Consider the following 20,919-nt stretch of genomic DNA (forward strand, 5'->3'; position numbering starts at 1 on the left):
CGGTAAAATGGAGAGAAAAAATCTCATCAACTTTGCTAGATTTGTTCTAAATCCAACTCTTGGAGAAACTAATATTCTTTTACAGGATTTTGGACAACGGAATTAGAGTATTTTCGTTGACAATTGCCCTGGCAAAACAATTCAAATCATGACAATACCATCAAAAACGACAAAATATATTCAGCCACTTGATGTCTACTCTTTTAGACAAATGAAAATTTTACTGCGAAGGATAACTGATTGCGCTAGGGTAGCTCTCCAACAACCTCAGCTGGAAGTAAAACTTCGATCCAGAGATTTCATCATAAAGATTATCGCGATCACTCACAACCAGCTATCTGCACCAGTATTCAAACCAATGATAAAATACGCTTGGCAAAAATCAGGATATGAAATGGAAGATGAGATCGAAGGATTTGAGAATGTTAATCAAATCTGCTTTGCCAATTTTGATGAAACCTGTGAAGCTCCTGATTGCGAAGCAATCAATTTTATTTTTTGTGCTCACTGTTCATTTCCGTTTTGTTTCACCCATTTTATTTTAAATCCTCATTATCATCAAAGAACTGAATGAGTTGGAATAATAAATCAAAATGCTAATGAATTGTGATTTATTGAATAAATTTCAAAGTTAATGAGAAAATAAATAATATGCGTAATCTATGCATTATATAGCGATTTAAATATTTTTAATGATTTTTACAGGTCAAAATAAATAAAAATTAAAAAAAAATTGTGGAAAACTTTCAATTTTTCATCAGGAAACGGTTTTTAACCTCAATTTTCTCGTGACCCGAAAGTTTCCTATTCAAAGCCGACAAACCCTTATTCTAGTTTTTTATGCTCTATCGAATGAACATAGTCCCGATCGGAAATTATTGAGACACCGGAGACACTTCCCTTGTGAGTCAAATAAATGCACGTATATTGCATGATAGAAGCATAATGAAGCAAGCATTTTCCAATAGCAACTGCAAAGAGAAGATCATAGTTATGAATATTTAAATAAGGCGTCAGTATCTTGAGATCAGTTCATTTTTTATTCGAACTTGGTTTTAGCAAATACCTATTAACAACTCGATCTAATTTGAACATTTTATACAAAACTACTTGTAGTATTCATTGAATGCACAAATCTCCCAAAATAAATCACTAAATCAACACGAAAGTGGTTGTTGACTCAAAAGTGTGACAAAAGAGATTATCCAAACTTTTCCTTAATTTTAAAAATGTTGAATTTTCATGATGATTCTGATTTACTAGACTGAGTGTCATGATTTTGATATGGTAAGACCCTCAATCTTGCAGATACTTTTATGAAGTTGCTTACTTACATTTATGCAAGTAACTGGTTTGAATATACCAAAATCGCCAATGTGCGCACCGATAAATTTACTATCAAGTCTGTCCAATATTTCCATCGCCTGATCAATAAATGAAATTTAAAACCAATTATGTTAAATGAAACTGGAAAAAGTTGAGTATTCATTTTGTTTCAGAATAAAGTTTGAATGATTAGAATAATTTTTATATCAATGATCCCTCATTTTCATCCATTACTTACTTTTAGTTTAACTTCCTGTTTATGGTTTTTGGTTTTTGACATTAGTTGGCAATAATATTTGTAGACCTTGATAGACTTGAGAAAGATTTTCAGCATAAATGCTCGCAAATCGCAAATTGAACTTACCTCTTGATAGAAGAAACCGCCTAAATAGCAGGAAATGAATATTGCCGTATGTGACACAATGCCACCAATAGTCAAGATTCTTGTTATAGCGTCAGGTTCAAAATCAAAAATAAAACCAAAAAAACAGGCAAAGTTGCCAAAAGCAGAGACAGAGAAGATAGCATATTGAAACAGATATTTCGTTTCATTATTAAATTGACTAAAATCATTCAAAAAACCTATCATTTCATAATTCATTTGAGAAAATTTTGAGCACCTTAATGTTCTATTCATAATGAGTTTCTTGCAATAATCAGTTAGTGTATTGGAACGTCCAATAAAAAAAACTACTAAAAGTATAATATAAATAAATGAAAACATAGCACTGTTTGCCAGTACAAATAAAGCAATGAATTCAAAAGGCATGAAAATAACATCGAACGCATAATGCTGTAAAGTTAAACCCTCTTGTGGCTGAGAAGTACGCAGATAAATGATACCGAATATTATGATGATTGTAAACAGGGTTATTATTCTTATGCCATTCACTGCTACGAAATGTAACCATTTGTGAAATTGTTTACATCGAAGATGATTCATCTTTAATGATGCTGCATTGAAACCGGTTCTTTCTAATTTGATCATCATTCTAATTATTTTCATTCGACCCGTTTCTTCAAGTCGTAACATGTACTCACGAAGAACAAAATAAATAGCACTTAAAAAAATTACGGTCAATAGCATAGTATTCTTCTTGGCACCTTTAATTCCATTGAAAGGATTAGCCAAATATAAGTCAGAATAATAATTGTCATAAAAGATGAATAGATTTAAACGTACAATCAAGATTACAATAAAGAATCGAAAGAACCAATTTCGAAAGTGAGCTTCCAATTTAATCGAGATATTCAAGGTTTGTCGCAGTCCATTTCGACGACTTACCACTGCACGAAATAGTTTGTCCCACAAATGAATAGCTTTAGTCGTACTAATTTTAGATTCATTTTGTAGACCGATTAGTTTCGACAGATTTTTATTTATTTTATCGACAGAACAGCTTTGCATCATGGCAAAAATTGCAGCCTCAACATAACAGAAAATTTTAGCTGAAAGTCTGAAAGCTATTGATTTTAAATGAATTTCAAATATTGTCATATAATAATTATCAACACTTGATTCGTCTCAAAAACAACATCTTGATTGTGTAAATGATAAATTTAATATTGAAACCAACTATTATATATCTTTCTATTGATTTTATTGATGGTCGTATAAAACTTGGATGTAAATATCGAGTTAAAATCAGATCAATATTTACAAAAATATCGATATTTCGAATAGAAATCAGTACTGTCAGTAAAAAATACCATTTCTCTATAATCGAAAAGTGTTAACTACGAAAAGCATCATCGATCAAATGAATCGTTGATCAACCTTGATTATCTTGCAACGCTAATTATAGTAACTATTACACACTATTAATATACACAAAGTAACGGTAATACGCAATCTAACACAATATCAATCTGCAGTATATCTGTTAAAAAATCAAGTGAGGTAAAGTACTTCATTCCCTGAAGACTATCTAAATAATCTATTAATAGATATGTATCAAAATATTTTGATAATTCAATTATCGGTTATTCCAAGCCAAACTGAGTCAAATAAATGCACGGGCATTGCATGATAGAAGCATAATGAAGCTTGCATTTTCCAATAGCAACTGCAAAGAAAAGATCAAAGTAATGATTAAAAACGTTGAATTTTGATTAAGATAAGCATAAGAGTAACATGCGAGTCAGTTCAGTTTTTTACTTTAAGCGGGTTTCAGCAATTTTCTGTTGAATCGTTTGATACACTGCTGGCAATAAGTTTGAAGACGGTAGTTTTTTTGAATAATTTTTCTGTGAAATGATTGCTTGTTTACTGGTTAGTATCAATTGAAAGTCGATGCAAAATTACGTATTTTAAGTTAAAAAAATTAGGGAAAAAAATAAATTAGATAAGAAAATTTGAGAAAATTAGTTTTGCGCATGGCAAAAATTATGAGGACAGAAATTAAAAACAATTAATAATCGATTTGCGATCCATTAGCCTTGTATATTAATAAAACTATTCATTTTATGTGCGAAAGCTTTCACTAAAAATAACTTGATTGAATGAGAAACATTAAAGTAATAGTTGCATCAAAGTGCGCCAGTATCGAAACATCATTTCATGTTTTTCTTTATTTTAATAACATTGAATTGTATAAAAATTCTGATTTGCGTAACCGACGAGGGCTTCAAAGTGTTATATTATTATTTTTATATTGTAATATTCCCTCAATCTTGTAGCTACTCCAATGAAATCTACATTTCAACTTACATTGATGCAAGTAGATCGTTTAATAATACCAAAATCGCCAATGTGACCTCCGATGAATTCACTATCAAGTCTGTCCAGAATTTCCATAGTCTGGTCAGTAGAAGGAAATTAAAGACCATTTATGTTCAATAAAAGTGGATAGAGTTGAATAATCATCATGAGCATTATTTTTGTTTGTAAGTAAACGTTTGACTTTGTGTAGTTTTCATGCAATCAACAATATACCGAGTGTGGCATAAGTCAGGTACAGCATATTTTCGCGAATAACTTTTGAACCGATAAAGATATGTCAAAACGGTTTTTTTTCATTGTAATCAGTGCTTCTTCGGTTGTTATTAGACTATATGCTCAAAGTGCCAACCTTTACTAGCTATCGTTCTGACACGAAAAATGCAAAAAATTGCCGCAAAATGAAAAATTCGAGAATCGAAGTTTTTCTTCCTACGCCTTTATGGATTCGTTGCAAGGGTGTTATGAACCTTCGTGGCACTTGGCCAGTTCCGTTTAGTGGCTTTGATGTCTTCTTTGTAGATAACCTGTGCGGAAGTATTTCTAGACAAATTTTCATGATAACTAGAAACTATTAATATAGTGCTGGACAAAAATTTTCGTACACTAGTTTTTTTTTATTTTTAGTGAATATTATTGCTTTATTTAACCTTGTGGCCGTAATTATCTAATAATTAGGAGTTGATTTAAGTTGATCATCAAAAAAAAGTTTGATAAGTGCTCAAGTTACGATTTTACTCATTTCTGTCGCAAATTTGCTGGCCATAATTTTTCGTACATTGGACTTTTTGACGATTATCTTTATAACTGTACCACGTAAGTAATTTTTCAAGATATATTACCAACATACTAACATTCTGATACTTTTACATCGATACAGTATGCACTCAAAAGAGTTGATATCTTTAGTTCGTACAGAGTACGAAGAAACCAAGAATCTGAGAGGAACTGCGAGGAAATTCAAATTAACACCGAGCACAGTCCAATATATGATTGCAAATAATTATGAAAAGTCAAAGAAAGATGTTGGTCGTCCAAAAATACTAGGAGCAAGGGATGTGAACAAAATCAAACGAGAAGTTAACAGGCTGAAAGGTAAAGGTGAAAAGGTAAATGCCACAAAAGTGAAGTCAAATTGTAACTTAGGATGCTCAAACAGGACAGTCAGAAGGTCATTGTCATCGTTAGGTTTGAGATACAAAAAGAAACCAAAAAGGATACAGCTCAAACAACAGCATAAAGATGATAGAGTCTCAATGGCCAAGAAGTGGCTTTCTGATTGTTTCGACTGGAAGAGGACGATTTTCACTGATGAAAAGAAATTTAATCTTGACGGACCAGATTCCTGGATGAGTTGGATGAGTGAAGATGATGATTCAGATAGAGAAATGCGTCAGATGGGCGGTGGCTCAGTCATGGTTTGGGCAATGTTGTTGCCGAATGGAATTGTTCATGTTTTCCGAATGATTGGTAGGATCAATGGTCAATACTACACTGACTTTCTTGAAACTAATGCTCTGCCTATCTGGCGAAAACATTTTGGAAGAAGGCGATACTATTTTCAACAGGATAACGCAAGCATACATACCTGTAAACATTCAATGGACTGGCTGTCTTCGCATGTACCCGCTTTATTGAGTTGGCGATCTAAGTCACCTGACTTGAAACCAGTCGAAAATGTTTGGAAGATGCTTGTTGACATAGTTTATGATCGTCCTCCTTACCAAAACACCGATGATTTGTGGGAAGGCATCAAAGATGCAACAAAAAAGCTCAATCAAGAAAAAAATGAAACCACATCTTCTTTAGTTTCAGGAATGAACTCAAGACTTGTCAAAGTGATTGAACTAAAGGGGGAAATCATAAATTCCACCAAAATTTCCAATCAGAAATCAAAAAGATAGTGATATGTCTATTGTACGAAAAATATTGTCCAATAATCTTTCACGATATTTTGTTACTTTGTTTATATTTTTTTGTTGAGTTTTTTGTCAAAATTTTTTTGTTATTTTTTTCAAATTTTATACCTCAAGAAACCATTTGTTCAAGTCAAAAAGTCATTTAGCATTATATTAAATTCAAATTAGTTAAATTTAGAGGTGTACGAAAAATTTTGTCCAGCACCATACTACAAAACTCAACCGACGGCTCCAGAAAAATACCTAAAAAATTTGGTGGCGATAACTATCACAGTTACTGAGAAAAGGCGAAAAATATGCTGTACCTGACTTATGCCACACCCGGTACTTTTTATCGGCACTTACTTTTAGTTTAACTTCATATTTTTGGAATTTAGTTTTTAACATGAGACTGCAATAATATTTGTGAATCTCGATAGACTTGAAGTAAAGATAAAGATTTTCAGTGTAAATGATCCAATCGAAAGTTGAACTTACCTCTTGGTAGAAGAAAGCGCCCAAATAGCAGCAAATGAATATTAAAATGTGTGATAGAAAGCCGCAAATAGCCATTATCCTTGTTGTGGCATCAGGCTCGAACTCAAAAATGCAACCAAAAAAACAGGCAAAGTTGCCAAAAGCAGAGACAGAGAAGATCGTATATTGAAATAAATACTTGAATTCATCATCAAATTGACTAAAATCGTTCAAAAATTCTATTAGTTTGTAATTCAATTGAGATAATTTTGAGCAATTTACTGATCTATTTATATGAAGTTTTTCACAATAATCAGTTAGTGTATTGGAACGTCCAATAAAAAAAACTACTAAAAGCATAATATAAATGTATGTAGCCACCGCATTGTTTGCCATCACAAATAAAGCAATAAGTTCAAGAGTTATGAAAATTATATCAAACGTGTAATGCTGTAAGGTTGAATACTCTTGTGGCCGAGAAGTATGCAGATAAATGATAGCAAATAATATGATCATTGTTGTCAAGAATATAATTCGCATGCCATTGACTAATACAAAATGAGTCCATTTGTGAAATAGTTTGAATTGAAGTTTATTCATCTTGAATGATTCTGCATTGAAACTTTTGCTTTCCAGTTCGAGTAGCACTCTGATTCTTTTCATGCGACCAGTTTCTTCAAGTCGTAAAATATATTCACGAAGAACTAAACAAATAGCGGTTAAAAAAACCATGAAAATCAGCATGATACTTTTCTTGGCCCCTTTGCTTCCACTGAGAAGATTGGCCAAATACAAGTCAGTATAATAATTGTCAACACAGATGAATACAATCAAACGAACAATCAAGATTGCAATGAGAAATCGTATAAACCAATTTTGAATATGAACTTTCAGTTTAATTGGCATATCCAAGGTTTGTCGCAGCCCATTTCGACGACTCACGACAACTTGAAATAGTTTGTCATACAAATGAATAACTTTAATTGTTTCACTTTTAAAATCATTTCGTAGGCCGATCTGCCTTAACAGATTTTTATTCATTTTATCTATTGAAAAGGTACGCATCGCGGCAACAATTGCACCTCTCATCATAACTTTGCTATTTTCAAAAAATTGCTATTAATACGTTGCCTTCGTGGAGATTGCAAGTATTTGATATTTATCAAACTATAATAGTAATATTGTAATATATTATAATAATTGTCAACACTCGATTCGTCTCAAAGTCAACTAATTAATTATGTAAATGATAGAATGCTAAATATTCGAACCATCTTTTATTGATTGTATTTATAATGGTAAACTGCTAAGTTACTATTCAGTGAAGATTAGGTCAATATTTACAGTGATCACTAGAGGTGTTCCGATATGAACGATTGAAAAGGATCGATATTCAGAGAGTAAAATAGATAGATTAATTTTTAGGAGATCAATCATATCGATTCATCTTCTGCTTTATATCACGAGCTTGACTAAGATTGTATTTTTATAAAAAATGGTAAAGAGAAAGATAAATATCATAAAGATCTTCATTTGTAATTCGCAACTACACTAACACCAGCACCCAATTCGATCAATAAATGCATAGGGGCTGTTTTTTAAAGATTTAGGGATAGTATATCCGAACACCTAGTACAAGGTGTTAGAAAACGTACGTATTACACATCTACAAAACTTTGATTTTGTAGTAAGGTATTGAATTTATTAAAAAAACAGGGGTTAATTGTTGAGCTGAGAATGCGTATGGTCAAGTTATCCTTGAATGATGAATAGATCAATTTATTAGATAAATTAACGCCGAAGCCACCAATGATGGTGTTTTTCAAGATATGTCATAGGCCAAGCTTGTTGATTGTAGTAAACATAAAATGAAGGGAAATGTCTGATTTTATTTTGTTTGTAATCATCATTCCAAGATTCTATTCCATACAGTCTTGCTTTATTCAGATATGAAGTCGAAAATACATCTGACCCAAGAGTTGAGTTGCGCTTTTGTTTCATGTTCCCTGCCCTTGTGCCTTTCAATCTGAGAAACTTGATTCCCAAGAAACCAGTCAATTGAGGAATTGAATATACTATTGAAAAACCAAGCCAAGTCCCAAGAATACTTCCAATGGCAATGATGACATCAAGTTTTGTCAATCTGGATTCAAGCTCCACAATATAAATAGGATCGGAAACTTGTTCAACCGTGACTTCAGTATAATTACTCATAATGGGTAAAGGAGTACGACTTGAAGGAATGTAAACAACTGAAAGACAATTGGGTTGCTTGGTTATTTTACTACAATGGTCAACAATGTCAGATACCAATTGTAGAAAAGATGAATTTGCTCGGTTGTGTTCATATACAGGTACACCAAAATGTGCATCTAGTGGACTACCAATCAAATTTTCAGGCAGAGGAGAGCCGATTTGCTTCATACTTAAATCGATTTCACAGGCATCTGCCATTTCAGTGTTGGTAAGGAAACCTTTCTCAGTGTAATTTACGCAATTGGTTTTGTAAGGTGCTGGCAATAGACGAGTTTCAATTGAAGAGAAGAAAAATGTGTGTCTTTTTGTGTTTTTGTAAGCCGCTTGAGCTTCCCATTTAACTTGTTGGCCTCTTGGAAGTGTCCCAACGGCCGTTAGACCTATCCAGTAGTAATTTATCGTATTGAAGAAGGGTTGGTGAAGTGATAGAGTGAAAATTTGACGATTGTTCAGCCTTTTATATTGTTCAATAAGTCCATACAGATGAGACTGTTTTGATTGAACATCTGAACAGCTAAATGAATAACAATAGGCTTGTTCAATGAAGAATTCCTTGAATGGGCAACTTTCTTCAATTATGTCCAATTCATCTACTCTATATGTAACTGCTTTCATGAAAACACTTTTTGAGGAAATCATTTGAGTCCAAATCTGGTTAATCTTTAGTCTCTCCATGAAAAATAAAAGCAAATCATTCTCCGAATACTCGCCACGAATAGATTTAACAATATCAGCAGTAATACTTGTTCCGCGCGGAAACCCAATATCCTGAAGTAAGAAGGGATAATTTGAAAACAGCTTGGTATAGTTGATCATATCGATGATGGCAAAACATATAGAGACATCAGGAAGCAAAGTTGCTTCAGGTACACCAACAAAGGCTTTAGTTAAATACTCATAGGCAAAGAAACGCTGGAAAAGATCAAGCATTTGAATGGCTGCTCCAATGAAACAAATAACAAAAATTAACTCTTTATCATACAGCTTGAACCGTTGGATGATATTGAAACACATTGGTCAACAAGCTATGTTCACCAATAGTCACTGGACTCAAATTGCATAATGAAAAGACAGTAACAGTTCAATTGCCTGAATGTGAAATTTCTGGTTGCACAACTATTCAGGACCGTAACATGTTGCACTACTTTTATCGATTCTGAAAACTGATGTTTTTCAAATTATAAGTTCCAACTTCATCAAAATATTCATCGATTATCAATATTTCTTTGACCACCCAAGAGAAATAATTGAAGTTTCGATGATGTTACATTGTTTTACTGTAACACACAAATTATTGACTTACTTTGGAGTGATTCATTACCAGGATCGAATTTTTATGCATTTCGCGTTTCTTTGCCATCAACTTGTTTTTGCAACTATCAATAATGATTTAAAGATTTGTTTAATTAATGAAAAATAAATGGGAAATTTAATACGAAATCTTTGAAAGAAAAATGAAACAGTAGACAGTTTGAAATATGAATATCGAAAATAGTAAACAAAATTGAAAAAGTACAGAAAGCATATTTACTTTGAATGGATTCAAGTTCATAATGATAAATTAAATTGATTTCTTGAGCTTTTCATTGGCTGGTTAATGATATGTAATGGTTCTGCTGTTACAAATTTGTCTTACTTTAGACGCCCATCAAATATGGGAGATTAACAAATTTTTTGACAAAACAGTGCCGCATGAAATCAAATTCTTTGACGATATAATCGTTGTCACGGGATATATGAGGTAGATCCACTGCCATCTGTTTACCGTTTGCGTTGCAATACAAGCGGATTGTACGATCATGTTTTTCAGCCAGCTGTTGGACAAAGTTGAGGGATTTTCGAGTTATCCCATCCGATCCTCTAAAATCCAGCAACTCCAAATTAGGCATTAGCTCAACCAACTCCTCAACATGGTGATCAAAGATTCGGAAATTTTCGCGCAAAGCCAAGTGTTTTAGGTTGGGATATCGCATTAATAAAGTCCTCAATGAGTTCCATTCTTGTTCACATCCAGATTTCTGTAAAAATCAAATAAAACTAATTATTTCAGCAGCCGTAATTTTTGGCAAATTAAATGCTTTTAACGAGGTATCTACTCACATAGATGAGAACAAGATCACGCATATTGTAATTAACAGTTGATCGGGATACGATATGTTTGTTTGATTTTATCCACAAATAGGCACTTTCCAATGCAGGGCAAAAGTTCATAAATTCAAATCCATAATATTCATCGCATCCATCCTCTGAAGTAAGGCCCAGTTCCAGGATTTTAAGCTTCTCAAGCTTAGGTCCATTATACATACCCTCTGACCGACCTAATATAATAATCAATAAAATACAATTTTGAATGAATAGAGAAAATGTGACAAATAGAAATTATCAAAACAAAATGGAACTTACCATCATCATTGTAAATATTGAGTCTCTTTAGATTGGGGAAATATTTAGCATCATAACGGAAAGCATCCAGTCGGTGGCCCATCAGATGAAGTTGCTTTATTTTACGGCCAGGTCCATATCTAAGTAAACATGGGCTTAGATAATCAGTGGCAAGCATCTCGAGGTTTTTGCAGCGATCGATCACTTCTCCAGAGAAAAGCCAGCTTATATTTATTAAACCCTTCAATTTTCGAGCATCGGCCAAAAATTTACAAAGCGTCTTCTTTTTCAATTTCAACTGAAGTGGTTCGCAAATGCTGAAAACCTTTTATCATGGATAAAATGGATATTATTAGAATAATCGAATAGTTGAAAATATTTTCATTTTAAGTGACTAACCTTGACGTTTGGGAACAAACTAGCCAAATCAGTTTCTTTCAGTTCATTATTTTTGTAAAAATAAATTGTATCCAATGAAAGCTTTGGTTTGATACCAAAAAAGTTATTGAAGTCTGGAGAGAAGGGAGAAAAAGAAGAATTGTCAATACAGTTTAGAATATTTAAATGTTTCAAAAACTCACCAAAATAGTATAAATATTTGACATGGACGAGTCGGTGATGGTAAATGAGCTGCTTCCATCTCAAATTAACTGAAACAAAACAAGAAAACAGATTATTAGATTCATAAATTTTAAAATACCAATCACTTCAACCAATTCAATCAGCTGTTTCGAATCCAGCTCCAGATTTAAATGAGAATTACATTTTAGAATCTACAAAATTCTAATGAACGAAGACGATTAATAAACGATGCACTCAATAAACATAGAACTTTGTCGCTAATAGAAACTGGTAACCAATCACTGGTCACTGGTTTGTTGAGCAAGATAGACTAATTATGGTTACTGTAATCGATGACTAAAACCGTGAGCTTAGAGTCAAGATGTCTAGAGCTGCGTGCTTTTAAACACTGGCACTTTTGTAGTCCTCTTGGTGATTCCATTACAGCGTTCTTTTGAAGTTGACAAACAATTATTCCCTTTCAAAGGCGTTGAAATTTTTAACCACAAAGTAACTGGTTCCACGTAACTGGGAAGAAGCAATCGCCGTTACTGCTGAGAGACTAGCAAGAAAGCTCGTGGAGAGGGAAAACCTTCGCTCTAAACATTCCCGCGGGCCAAGTCCACTCATTGCACCAATTTACTCATCACCTGTATGCTAACCAAACTAGTGAGCAGCTTCGAAGCAACAGCCATCTACTGTTGAAAGTTCAATTTAGACTGAGCAGCCTTGCATAAAGATTCAATTCACGATTTAAAACAAACACAGAAATTAAGAGTTCAACTAACTCAATCTGTTTCTAACAATAATTACTCGGAAAGAGATAGAAATTTTCTTGCTGGCAGATTAACAAATTCAATTTGAAATTGATTCAGCAACAATTGTAGAGTTTGATTTCGAGACAAATTAATTAACCAACAGTTGATGGTTGCAACAAGATCCTGAATTTAAACTAGCTACTCATGTTAATTAGAATCAGATTTCCCAAAGAAATTAAATTTCAAAATTAAAAAGCAAATTAATCATGGACGCTTGTTAATTACTAATTTAGAGTCAAAGGTATTGAAAATGGTTAATATATGAGAGAAAAATAAATATAAATTTACTTACTTGAATAACAATTGAGAACATCATCCAACTCGTGAAGATTTTGAAAGATTAATATCAAACAATCGTCAGGTAACTTGTCAATTGACATGATTGAAGTTAGACTTGGTCTTGTAGAACAAAAAAACTAAATGAAAAAAACAGTAAATTAAATGAAAAAAGAAAGTTGAAAATTTAAATTGAATAAAGACACTTGGATAAACAAGGAAACAGAATTGAAGAGAAGAAATTAAAGTGGAGAAAAAAAAGAGCAGAAAAAAGGACAAAATTAGTGACGATGAGTGAATTTTAAATGCCAAGGCAAAGGTTGGATATTTTGTGTTTAGCAGACCAACAGATTGGAATGTAACCTCAACAGCATAAACAAGTTCCCAGGGTGAAAATGATATATCGATGTGAAAATTTTAAAAATATGTTTAATAATAGCATTAACTGATTGGCTGTCCAATGCCTTGGCAAGTTTGTGGGTCTAGTTTTTCAACATCTATCATACCTTTCCTTTTATCAAACAATACCGAGTTTGCAAGTTAACGTTTTTCTTCAACCGGGCTACTCAATTTTCAGTTTACATGATTTATGTTTAGATTTGAATTCTATTTTAAGCAAATTTCTTACAATTTATTTACCATTATCGACTTCTCCATGTCAAATATTTGAACTACGGGCGATTCAGCTAATAAGAACGATGTTAAACACAAACAACTTTGCAACCAGGAGAGTTGTCAACTCATGTATCGAGACTCTAGTTTCAGGTCATTAAAGGTCACTCTATTCATTGACCTCTAATTGACATTTGAAGGTCATTTTCTGAGATTGGAAATTTGTTGTTACTGTTGGTACCGTATCCATATTCGCTTCCGCTCGAAAGTTGAAGGAATTTTTTTGTCTAAACGTTGACTTATCTGGATTGTGAAGAAGCTCTGCTATTTTTGCAACAGTACAGAGTGTAAATAAAGTTCGTGTAGGTAGGAGGGTTTAAGCGATGGAATAATTTTCTCAAGCGAGAAATGAAAACAATTTGAAATTGATCTCTACGCAGAGGAAAATATTTTTTGCCTCCTTCACGAACTTTAGTTACACCCAATAGATTTTGAAGATTTGTTGCGCCATCTGGCGATGAAAATTTTCGATTTCAAAATATGACCTACAAATGTTGATTAGAGGTCAAAGATTAAAGTTAACTTTAATAACCTTGATACTTAAACAGCGAAAATGATTGTCTTCCAATTCGAAGTACGATTTGCTAAGCATTTTGACTGTAAACTCTACTTACTTCTTTGGGATCGGCTTTTGCCACCACATCCACTAGTGTTTCACGATATTAAAAAGGTATTGTTAATTGTAAAGAATCGGTATCAATCATAGAGGTATCGAGTATTATCGACAAAGTATCGATACTTTTAATCAGGGAAACACTAACATCCACCACTTTTCTGCTCCACTTTTAGAGTGGCTTTTTTCCACCACATTTTCAATATCTTTTTCAATCACTTGTTTCACCATATTGTTTACCCCCAAATCAAACATATCTACTATTCATCAACATCATTTTTATCATACCCGAAAAGTGGTGAATAATTTGGTGGATTTGTGTGGTGGAAAATCTTATGAAAAAATTGCCTTAGTTGCCCGTATTATAGTCCTGGGCTTAAAAGTGCATGATTCTCATCTTGTAGTTCATAGCTGCTCGTTCGTGGAGCCCATGGGCTAATATTGAGATGCTAACTTTTGCACATTTGTCCGCTTTTAAGGATCATTTCTCCACAGTTATGCCTAACAAAATGTAAACAATTTAGTTCGTCGTCTTTTGAGTAGCAAAAACGGTAGGAGGTTCGAAAAGCGCCATTTATTGTCTATCGCTATGCATAGATCAATGTGAAACCAATCACATTAATAATATAAACCCATTGCGATTTTTATTGACTTTACTTTGCCTCGAAATTTTTTTTGCAATGAATCAAATAAAAATTCAATAAAACCGTGTCATTAATTTACTACTACTACAACTACTGTAGCTTAATTATTAGGTGCATTTAAATTTCACAGCAACGTATCGTTAGATCTATCATAGTCCGTCTGCCGAAACAGATGAATCCGTATTTTATACAATGAAAAACTATCCATCAATTATTATTGGTCAAGTGCCATTTGGATGGATAAATGGCGGGCACAAACAATATGGTCATTGTCATTTACATATTTGCTCTACACCATTCAGTCTGTCCTCAATGATGCTTCATTTCTACCCGAATCAATGGACAATTTTTTATTGATTCCAGAAAACATGAGTTTTACCTCAGTAATGGGCAGTGAAAACTGCGCTTTTATAAACCTTTATACAGATAGATCAGTAAAATCAAAGTATCCAGGAATATTGACCAGTTTGCAAGTAATTGAACTCAATGTTTATATTCTAGTTCTGACTGGTGCTGAAGAATGATGAGTGTAGGTGCTGCCATTATCTAAATATTGAGACTCAAAGTTTTAAATCTAATGACCCCAATCAATCAAACTGTCGATAAGTTGAAAAAAAGTAGACTGCATTAGTCAAGCTTTGCTTATTAATTCTGCCATATGTTATCATTGATATGCTGAGTTTTATGTGGCAATCTTATCGTAATCGTAAGTAGGAATCGGAACTAAAACTTTTCATTCGATTTCGTGAACTGACGTTGAAGGCATTTTTTAGCACTAATCGCCGTTATTTATGTCACTACAGACAAAAAACCAGAACCCTTGCATCGCAAGTCCAACTTTCGAGATAATTATAAATAGCCTTAAGTCAACTCACTGTTTTTTTCACTCGTGACCTATAAAAATTATAAAATAATATCATAATGGCTGAAATACGAAAATAAAAAGAGAGCATTGCCTTAATTAAACAATTTTATTTTTTCGAGACTTAAGCATAGCAAATACAGGTTTGCCCAGCAGAATTAGTGTAGCGATTAGCATATGATGAAGCTGCTGAACCTGAACCAGATGATCCTGAACCTGATGAACCAGATCCTTGTCCTGATAAACCTGAGCCAGATGATCCTGAACCTGAAGCTGCTGCTGCTCCTGATGAAGCTGCTGCTGATGATCCTGAACCTGATCCTGATGATGCTGAGTTAGGTGAGTTACTGGTTGATGTTGTTGTTGTTGTTGTTTTTGTTGGTCCTGATGATGAATCTGAAGCTGATGCTGCTGATGCTGCTGCTGCTGAACTTGAAGCTGCTGATGATGAGTCTGATCCAGTATTTGATGCTGGTGCAGGTGCAGATGATGAGTCTGAAGCTGCTGCTGCTGAACTTGATGCTGCTGATCCTGAAGCTGCTGATCCTGATGAACCTGAACCAGATGATCCTGAACCTGATGAACCAGATCCTTGTCCTGATGAACCTGAGCCAGATGATCCTGAACCTGAAGCTGCTGCTGCTCCTGATGAAGCTGCTGCTGATGATCCTGAACCTGATCCTGATGATGCTGAGTTAGGTGAGTTACTGGTTGATGTTGTTGTTGTTGTTGTTTTTGTTGGTCCTGATGATGAATCTGAAGCTGATGCTGCTGATGCTGCTGCTGCTGAACTTGAAGCTGCTGATGATGAGTCTGATCCAGTATTTGATGCTGGTGCAGGTGCAGATGATGAGTCTGAAGCTGCTGCTGCTGAACTTGATGCTGCTGATCCTGAAGCTGCTGATCCTGATGAACCTGAACCAGATGATCCTGAACCTGATGAACCAGATCCTTGTCCTGATGAACCTGAGCCAGATGATCCTGAACCTGAAGCTGCTGCTGCTCCTGATGAAGCTGCTGCTGATGATCCTGAACCTGATCCTGATGATGCTGAGTTAGGTGAGTTACTGGTTGATGTTGTTGTTGTTGTTGTTTTTGTTGGTCCTGATGATGAATCTGAAGCTGATGCTGCTGATGCTGCTGCTGCTGAACTTGAAGCTGCTGATGATGAGTCTGATCCAGTATTTGATGCTGGTGCAGGTGCAGATGATGAGTCTGAAGCTGCTGCTGCTGAACTTGATGCTGCTGATCCTGAAGCTGCTGATCCTGATGAACCTGAACCAGATGATCCTGAACCTGATGAACCAGATCCTTGTCCTGATGAACCTGAGCCAGATGATCCTGAACCTGAAGCTGCTGCTGCTCCTGATGAAGCTGCTGCTGATGATCCTGAACCTGATCCTGATGATGCTGAGTTAGGTGAGTTACTGGTTGATGTTGTTGTTGTTGTTTTTTTTGTTGGTCCTGATGATGAATCTGAAGCTGATGCTGCTGATGCTGCTGATGCTGCTGCTGCTGAACTTGAAGCTGCTGATGATGAGTCTGATCCAGTATTTGATGCTGGTGCAGGTGCAGATGATGAGTCTGAAGCTGCTGCTGCTGAACTTGATGCTGCTGATCCTGAAGCTGCTGATCCTGATGAACCTGAACCAGATGATCCTGAACCTGATGAACCAGATCCTTGTCCTGATGAACCTGAGCCAGATGATCCTGAACCTGAAGCTGCTGCTGCTCCTGATGAAGCTGCTGCTGATGATCCTGAACCTGATCCTGATGATGCTGAGTTAGGTGAGTTACTGGTTGATGTTGTTGTTGTTGTTTTTTTTGTTGGTCCTGATGATGAATCTGAAGCTGCTGCTGCTGAACTTGATGCTGCTGATCCTGAAGCTGCTGATCCTGATGAACCTGAACCAGATGATCCTGAACCTGATGAACCAGATCCTTGTCCTGATGAACCTGAGCCAGATGATCCTGAACCTGAAGCTGCTGCTGCTCCTGATGAAGCTGCTGCTGATGATCCTGAACCTGATCCTGATGATGCTGAGTTAGGTGAGTTACTGGTTGATGTTGTTGTTGTTGTTGTTTTTGTTGGTCCTGATGATGAATCTGAAGCTGATGCTGCTGATGCTGCTGCTGCTGAACTTGAAGCTGCTGATGATGAGTCTGATCCAGTATTTGATGCTGGTGCAGGTGCAGATGATGAGTCTGAAGCTGCTGCTGCTGAACTTGATGCTGCTGATCCTGAAGCTGCTGATCCTGATGAACCTGAACCAGATGATCCTGAACCTGATGAACCAGATCCTTGTCCTGATGAACCTGAGCCAGATGATCCTGAACCTGAAGCTGCTGCTGCTCCTGATGAAGCTGCTGCTGATGATCCTGAACCTGATCCTGATGATGCTGAGTTAGGTGAGTTACTGGTTGATGTTGTTGTTGTTGTTGTTTTTTTTGTTTTTGTTGGTCCTGATGATGAATCTGAAGCTGATGCTGCTGATGCTGCTGCTGCTGAACTTGAAGCTGCTGATGATGAGTCTGATCCAGTATTTGATGCTGGTGCAGGTGCAGATGATGAGTCTGAAGCTGCTGCTGCTGAACTTGATGCTGCTGATCCTGAAGCTGCTGATCCTGATGAACCTGAACCAGATGATCCTGAACCTGATGAACCAGATCCTTGTCCTGATGAACCTGAGCCAGATGATCCTGAACCTGAAGCTGCTGCTGCTCCTGATGAAGCTGCTGCTGATGATCCTGAACCTGATCCTGATGATGCTGAGTTAGGTGAGTTACTGGTTGATGTTGTTGTTGTTGTTGTTTTTTTTGTTTTTGTTGGTCCTGATGATGAATCTGAAGCTGATGCTGCTGATGCTGCTGCTGCTGAACTTGAAGCTGCTGATGATGAGTCTGATCCAGTATTTGATGCTGGTGCAGGTGCAGATGATGAGTCTGAAGCTGCTGCTGCTGAACTTGATGCTGCTGATCCTGAAGCTGCTGATCCTGATGAACCTGAACCAGATGATCTTGAACCTGATGAACCAGATCCTTGTCCTGATGAACCTGAGCCAGATGATCCTGAACCTGAAGCTGCTGCTGCTCCTGATGAAGCTGCTGCTGATGATCCTGAACCTGATCCTGATGATGCTGAGTTAGGTGAGTTACTGGTTGATGTTGTTGTTGTTGTTGTTTTTGTTGGTCCTGATGATGAATCTGAAGCTGATGCTGCTGATGCTGCTGCTGCTGAACTTGAAGCTGCTGATGATGAGTCTGATCCAGTATTTGATGCTGGTGCAGGTGCAGATGATGAGTCTGAAGCTGCTGCTGCTGAACTTGATGCTGCTGATCCTGAAGCTGCTGATCCTGATGAACCTGAACCAGATGATCCTGAACCTGATGAACCAGATCCTTGTCCTGATGAACCTGAGCCAGATGATCCTGAACCTGAAGCTGCTGCTGCTCCTGATGAAGCTGCTGCTGATGATCCTGAACCTGATCCTGATGATGCTGAGTTAGGTGAGTTACTGGTTGATGTTGTTGTTGTTGTTGTTTTTGTTGGTCCTGATGATGAATCTGAAGCTGATGCTGCTGATGCTGCTGCTGCTGAACTTGAAGCTGCTGATGATGAGTCTGATCCAGTATTTGATGCTGGTGCAGGTGCAGATGATGAGTCTGAAGCTGCTGCTGCTGAACTTGATGCTGCTGATCCTGAAGCTGCTGATCCTGATGAACCTGAACCAGATGATCCTGAACCTGATGAACCAGATCCTTGTCCTGATGAACCTGAGCCAGATGATCCTGAACCTGAAGCTGCTGCTGCTCCTGATGAAGCTGCTGCTGATGATCCTGAACCTGATCCTGATGATGCTGAGTTAGGTGAGTTACTGGTTGATGTTGTTGTTGTTGTTGTTTTTGTTGGTCCTGATGATGAATCTGAAGCTGATGCTGCTGATGCTGCTGCTGCTGAACTTGAAGCTGCTGATGATGAGTCTGATCCAGTATTTGATGCTGGTGCAGGTGCAGATGATGAGTCTGAAGCTGCTGCTGCTGAACTTGATGCTGCTGATCCTGAAGCTGCTGATCCTGATGAACCTGAACCAGATGATCCTGAACCTGATGAACCAGATCCTTGTCCTGATGAACCTGAGCCAGATGATCCTGAACCTGAAGCTGCTGCTGCTCCTGATGAAGCTGCTGCTGATGATCCTGATGGCGGTGAGTTAGGTGAATGTCCATGCGACCCTGAGTTACCGGTTGTTGGTTTGTGGCCTGTTGATGAGTCTGAAGCTGCTGTCGCTGTTGCTGCAGATGAAGCCGATCCTGAGTTAGTTTTCTTGTGGCTACCAAAAAGATCTATTGGCATTTTCATTGCGATGTTTATGGGATTCCATCTCGACAAGCTGTTTGCATCAGCAACGTTAAACGCTGTTATTGCTACGATGCACAAAGTTAATAATTTTATATTCATGTTGTGTTGGTTTTTGTTGATACTTCTTCAACTGATATCTTTAACGTTTTTTCTGAGGCTTTTTATACCAAGTCGTTTATGCTGATTTTGTTTTTCATGCTCCATCTGTTAAAATTTTAACTGTTTTAACAATTATTTACCCAGATTTAAGTCTCTCTGAATTGTAAACGTTGATAAATCTTTTGTTGGTTTAATGAATTAGACTAACTAGAGGTTAACTTTATCTAATATCCAAGGATATTAGAACCATGCATCTAGTAGATAGGATTGAAACTTTGATGAATAAATTGTTAGGATGTTTACAGAATAAAAATTAACATAGCTTTCTAGCAAGACGAAAGTCAATAAAAAGAACGTTGATACTTTGATAAACTCTTATTTTGCATATTTTTCTCTGTATCTATTATTATAATGTGCTTACAAATCCGCTTTAATCCATGAGTTCCTGTTTTTTCATATCATTTTTACTCGTTTGTGACTATGTTCTGCGCAATTTATGATATTGTTTGAAATTAAAATTGAATCAATTTTTATTGAGATATTATAAAACCATTCCAGTTTTAGTGCTTTGGAATTAGCATAAAAACCTACGCACCTGCGATAGATCATACAACATAAAGGTTTTATTCATTATTCAGGGTGAAATCGTCAATGTCATTTCGGTATGTAATGAGGTTTCTTCACAATGTTTTGTTCCACCTTCTTTTGAATGTCAGGTAGGTAGTTGTTTCAGTGTGTTTATGATCGCGCTGTTAAACGTCTAATTTAGTATTTAATTGTTTTCAAATGAGGTGTTTAATAGCAACAGAAATGTATGCACGTGGCTTGAAAGAAAAGCAAACATGTCTATGAGATGCTAATGATGAAAAACACCAAAATCAATTTAACCATACAACGAGGTAAAGGTGGCAAAGAAACGCATTTGACTATTTGCTAATAGTCTGAACCAGAAATGG

The 20,919-nt window shown here is 35.9% G+C and overlaps 4 protein-coding genes across 4 annotated transcripts; all 4 read right to left on the reverse strand.

Annotated features, from left to right (window-relative positions):
* Positions 1 to 615: 615 nt before the first annotated feature.
* Positions 616 to 1,978, reverse strand: LOC112539327 (uncharacterized). The gene is made up of 4 exons (XM_089270270.1): positions 1,691 to 1,978; positions 1,565 to 1,639; positions 1,335 to 1,424; positions 616 to 971 (listed from the first exon to the last, which is right to left on the reverse strand). Exons 1-4 carry the CDS (start codon positions 1,961 to 1,963, stop codon positions 909 to 911), a joined length of 501 nt encoding a protein of 166 aa, XP_089126396.1. The 5' UTR covers positions 1,964 to 1,978; the 3' UTR covers positions 616 to 908.
* A 5,718-nt stretch (positions 1,979 to 7,696) lies between these two features.
* On the reverse strand, positions 7,697 to 10,266 carry LOC107360162 (uncharacterized). The gene is made up of 3 exons (XM_015926784.3): positions 10,208 to 10,266; positions 9,980 to 10,052; positions 7,697 to 9,614 (listed from the first exon to the last, which is right to left on the reverse strand). The coding sequence occupies exon 3, from the start codon at positions 9,604 to 9,606 to the stop codon at positions 8,212 to 8,214; it is 1,395 nt and encodes a 464-aa protein (XP_015782270.1). The 5' UTR covers positions 9,607 to 9,614; positions 9,980 to 10,052; positions 10,208 to 10,266; the 3' UTR covers positions 7,697 to 8,211.
* Positions 10,087 to 14,018, reverse strand: LOC107370084 (uncharacterized). The gene is made up of 7 exons (XM_025161285.2): positions 14,000 to 14,018; positions 12,730 to 12,853; positions 11,640 to 11,708; positions 11,458 to 11,570; positions 11,080 to 11,383; positions 10,777 to 10,994; positions 10,087 to 10,694 (listed from the first exon to the last, which is right to left on the reverse strand). Exons 2-7 carry the CDS (start codon positions 12,815 to 12,817, stop codon positions 10,314 to 10,316), a joined length of 1,173 nt encoding a protein of 390 aa, XP_025017053.1. The 5' UTR covers positions 12,818 to 12,853; positions 14,000 to 14,018; the 3' UTR covers positions 10,087 to 10,313.
* Positions 14,019 to 15,594: 1,576 nt separating this feature from the next.
* On the reverse strand, positions 15,595 to 19,978 carry LOC149094417 (uncharacterized). The gene is made up of 2 exons (XM_089266388.1): positions 18,529 to 19,978; positions 15,595 to 18,498 (listed from the first exon to the last, which is right to left on the reverse strand). The coding sequence occupies exons 1-2, from the start codon at positions 19,961 to 19,963 to the stop codon at positions 15,629 to 15,631; spliced, it is 4,305 nt and encodes a 1,434-aa protein (XP_089122514.1). The 5' UTR covers positions 19,964 to 19,978; the 3' UTR covers positions 15,595 to 15,628.
* Positions 19,979 to 20,919: the final 941 nt, after the last annotated feature.

This window comes from Tetranychus urticae, chromosome 1, assembly GCF_039701765.1.
Source record: "Tetranychus urticae isolate SD_2017Ah chromosome 1, NJAU_TeUrti_SD_1.0, whole genome shotgun sequence".
Classification (NCBI taxonomy): Eukaryota; Metazoa; Arthropoda; class Arachnida; order Trombidiformes; family Tetranychidae; genus Tetranychus; species Tetranychus urticae.

Coding starts and splice junctions, on each gene's coding strand:
- LOC112539327 (XM_089270270.1), bottom strand. CDS start 1,963: ATGAATAGAACATTAAGGTGCTCAAAATTTTCTCAAATGAATTATGAA. Junction 1,640..1,690: donor GCGGTTTCTTCTATCAAGAG/GTAAGTTCAATT, acceptor ATCTTTCTCAAG/TCTATCAAGGTCTACAAATA. Junction 1,425..1,564: donor AACAGGAAGTTAAACTAAAA/GTAAGTAATGGA, acceptor TTTATTGATCAG/GCGATGGAAATATTGGACAG.
- LOC107360162 (XM_015926784.3), bottom strand. CDS start 9,606: ATGCTTGATCTTTTCCAGCGTTTCTTTGCCTATGAGTATTTAACTAAA.
- LOC107370084 (XM_025161285.2), bottom strand. CDS start 12,817: ATGTCAATTGACAAGTTACCTGACGATTGTTTGATATTAATCTTTCAA. Junction 11,384..11,457: donor GTTTGTTCCCAAACGTCAAG/GTTAGTCACTTA, acceptor CCATGATAAAAG/GTTTTCAGCATTTGCGAACC. Junction 10,695..10,776: donor GTGATCTTGTTCTCATCTAT/GTGAGTAGATAC, acceptor TGATTTTTACAG/AAATCTGGATGTGAACAAGA.
- LOC149094417 (XM_089266388.1), bottom strand. CDS start 19,963: ATGAATATAAAATTATTAACTTTGTGCATCGTAGCAATAACAGCGTTT. Junction 18,499..18,528: donor ACAAGGATCTGGTTCATCAG/GTTCAAGATCAT, acceptor CAGGTTCATCAG/GATCAGCAGCTTCAGGATCA.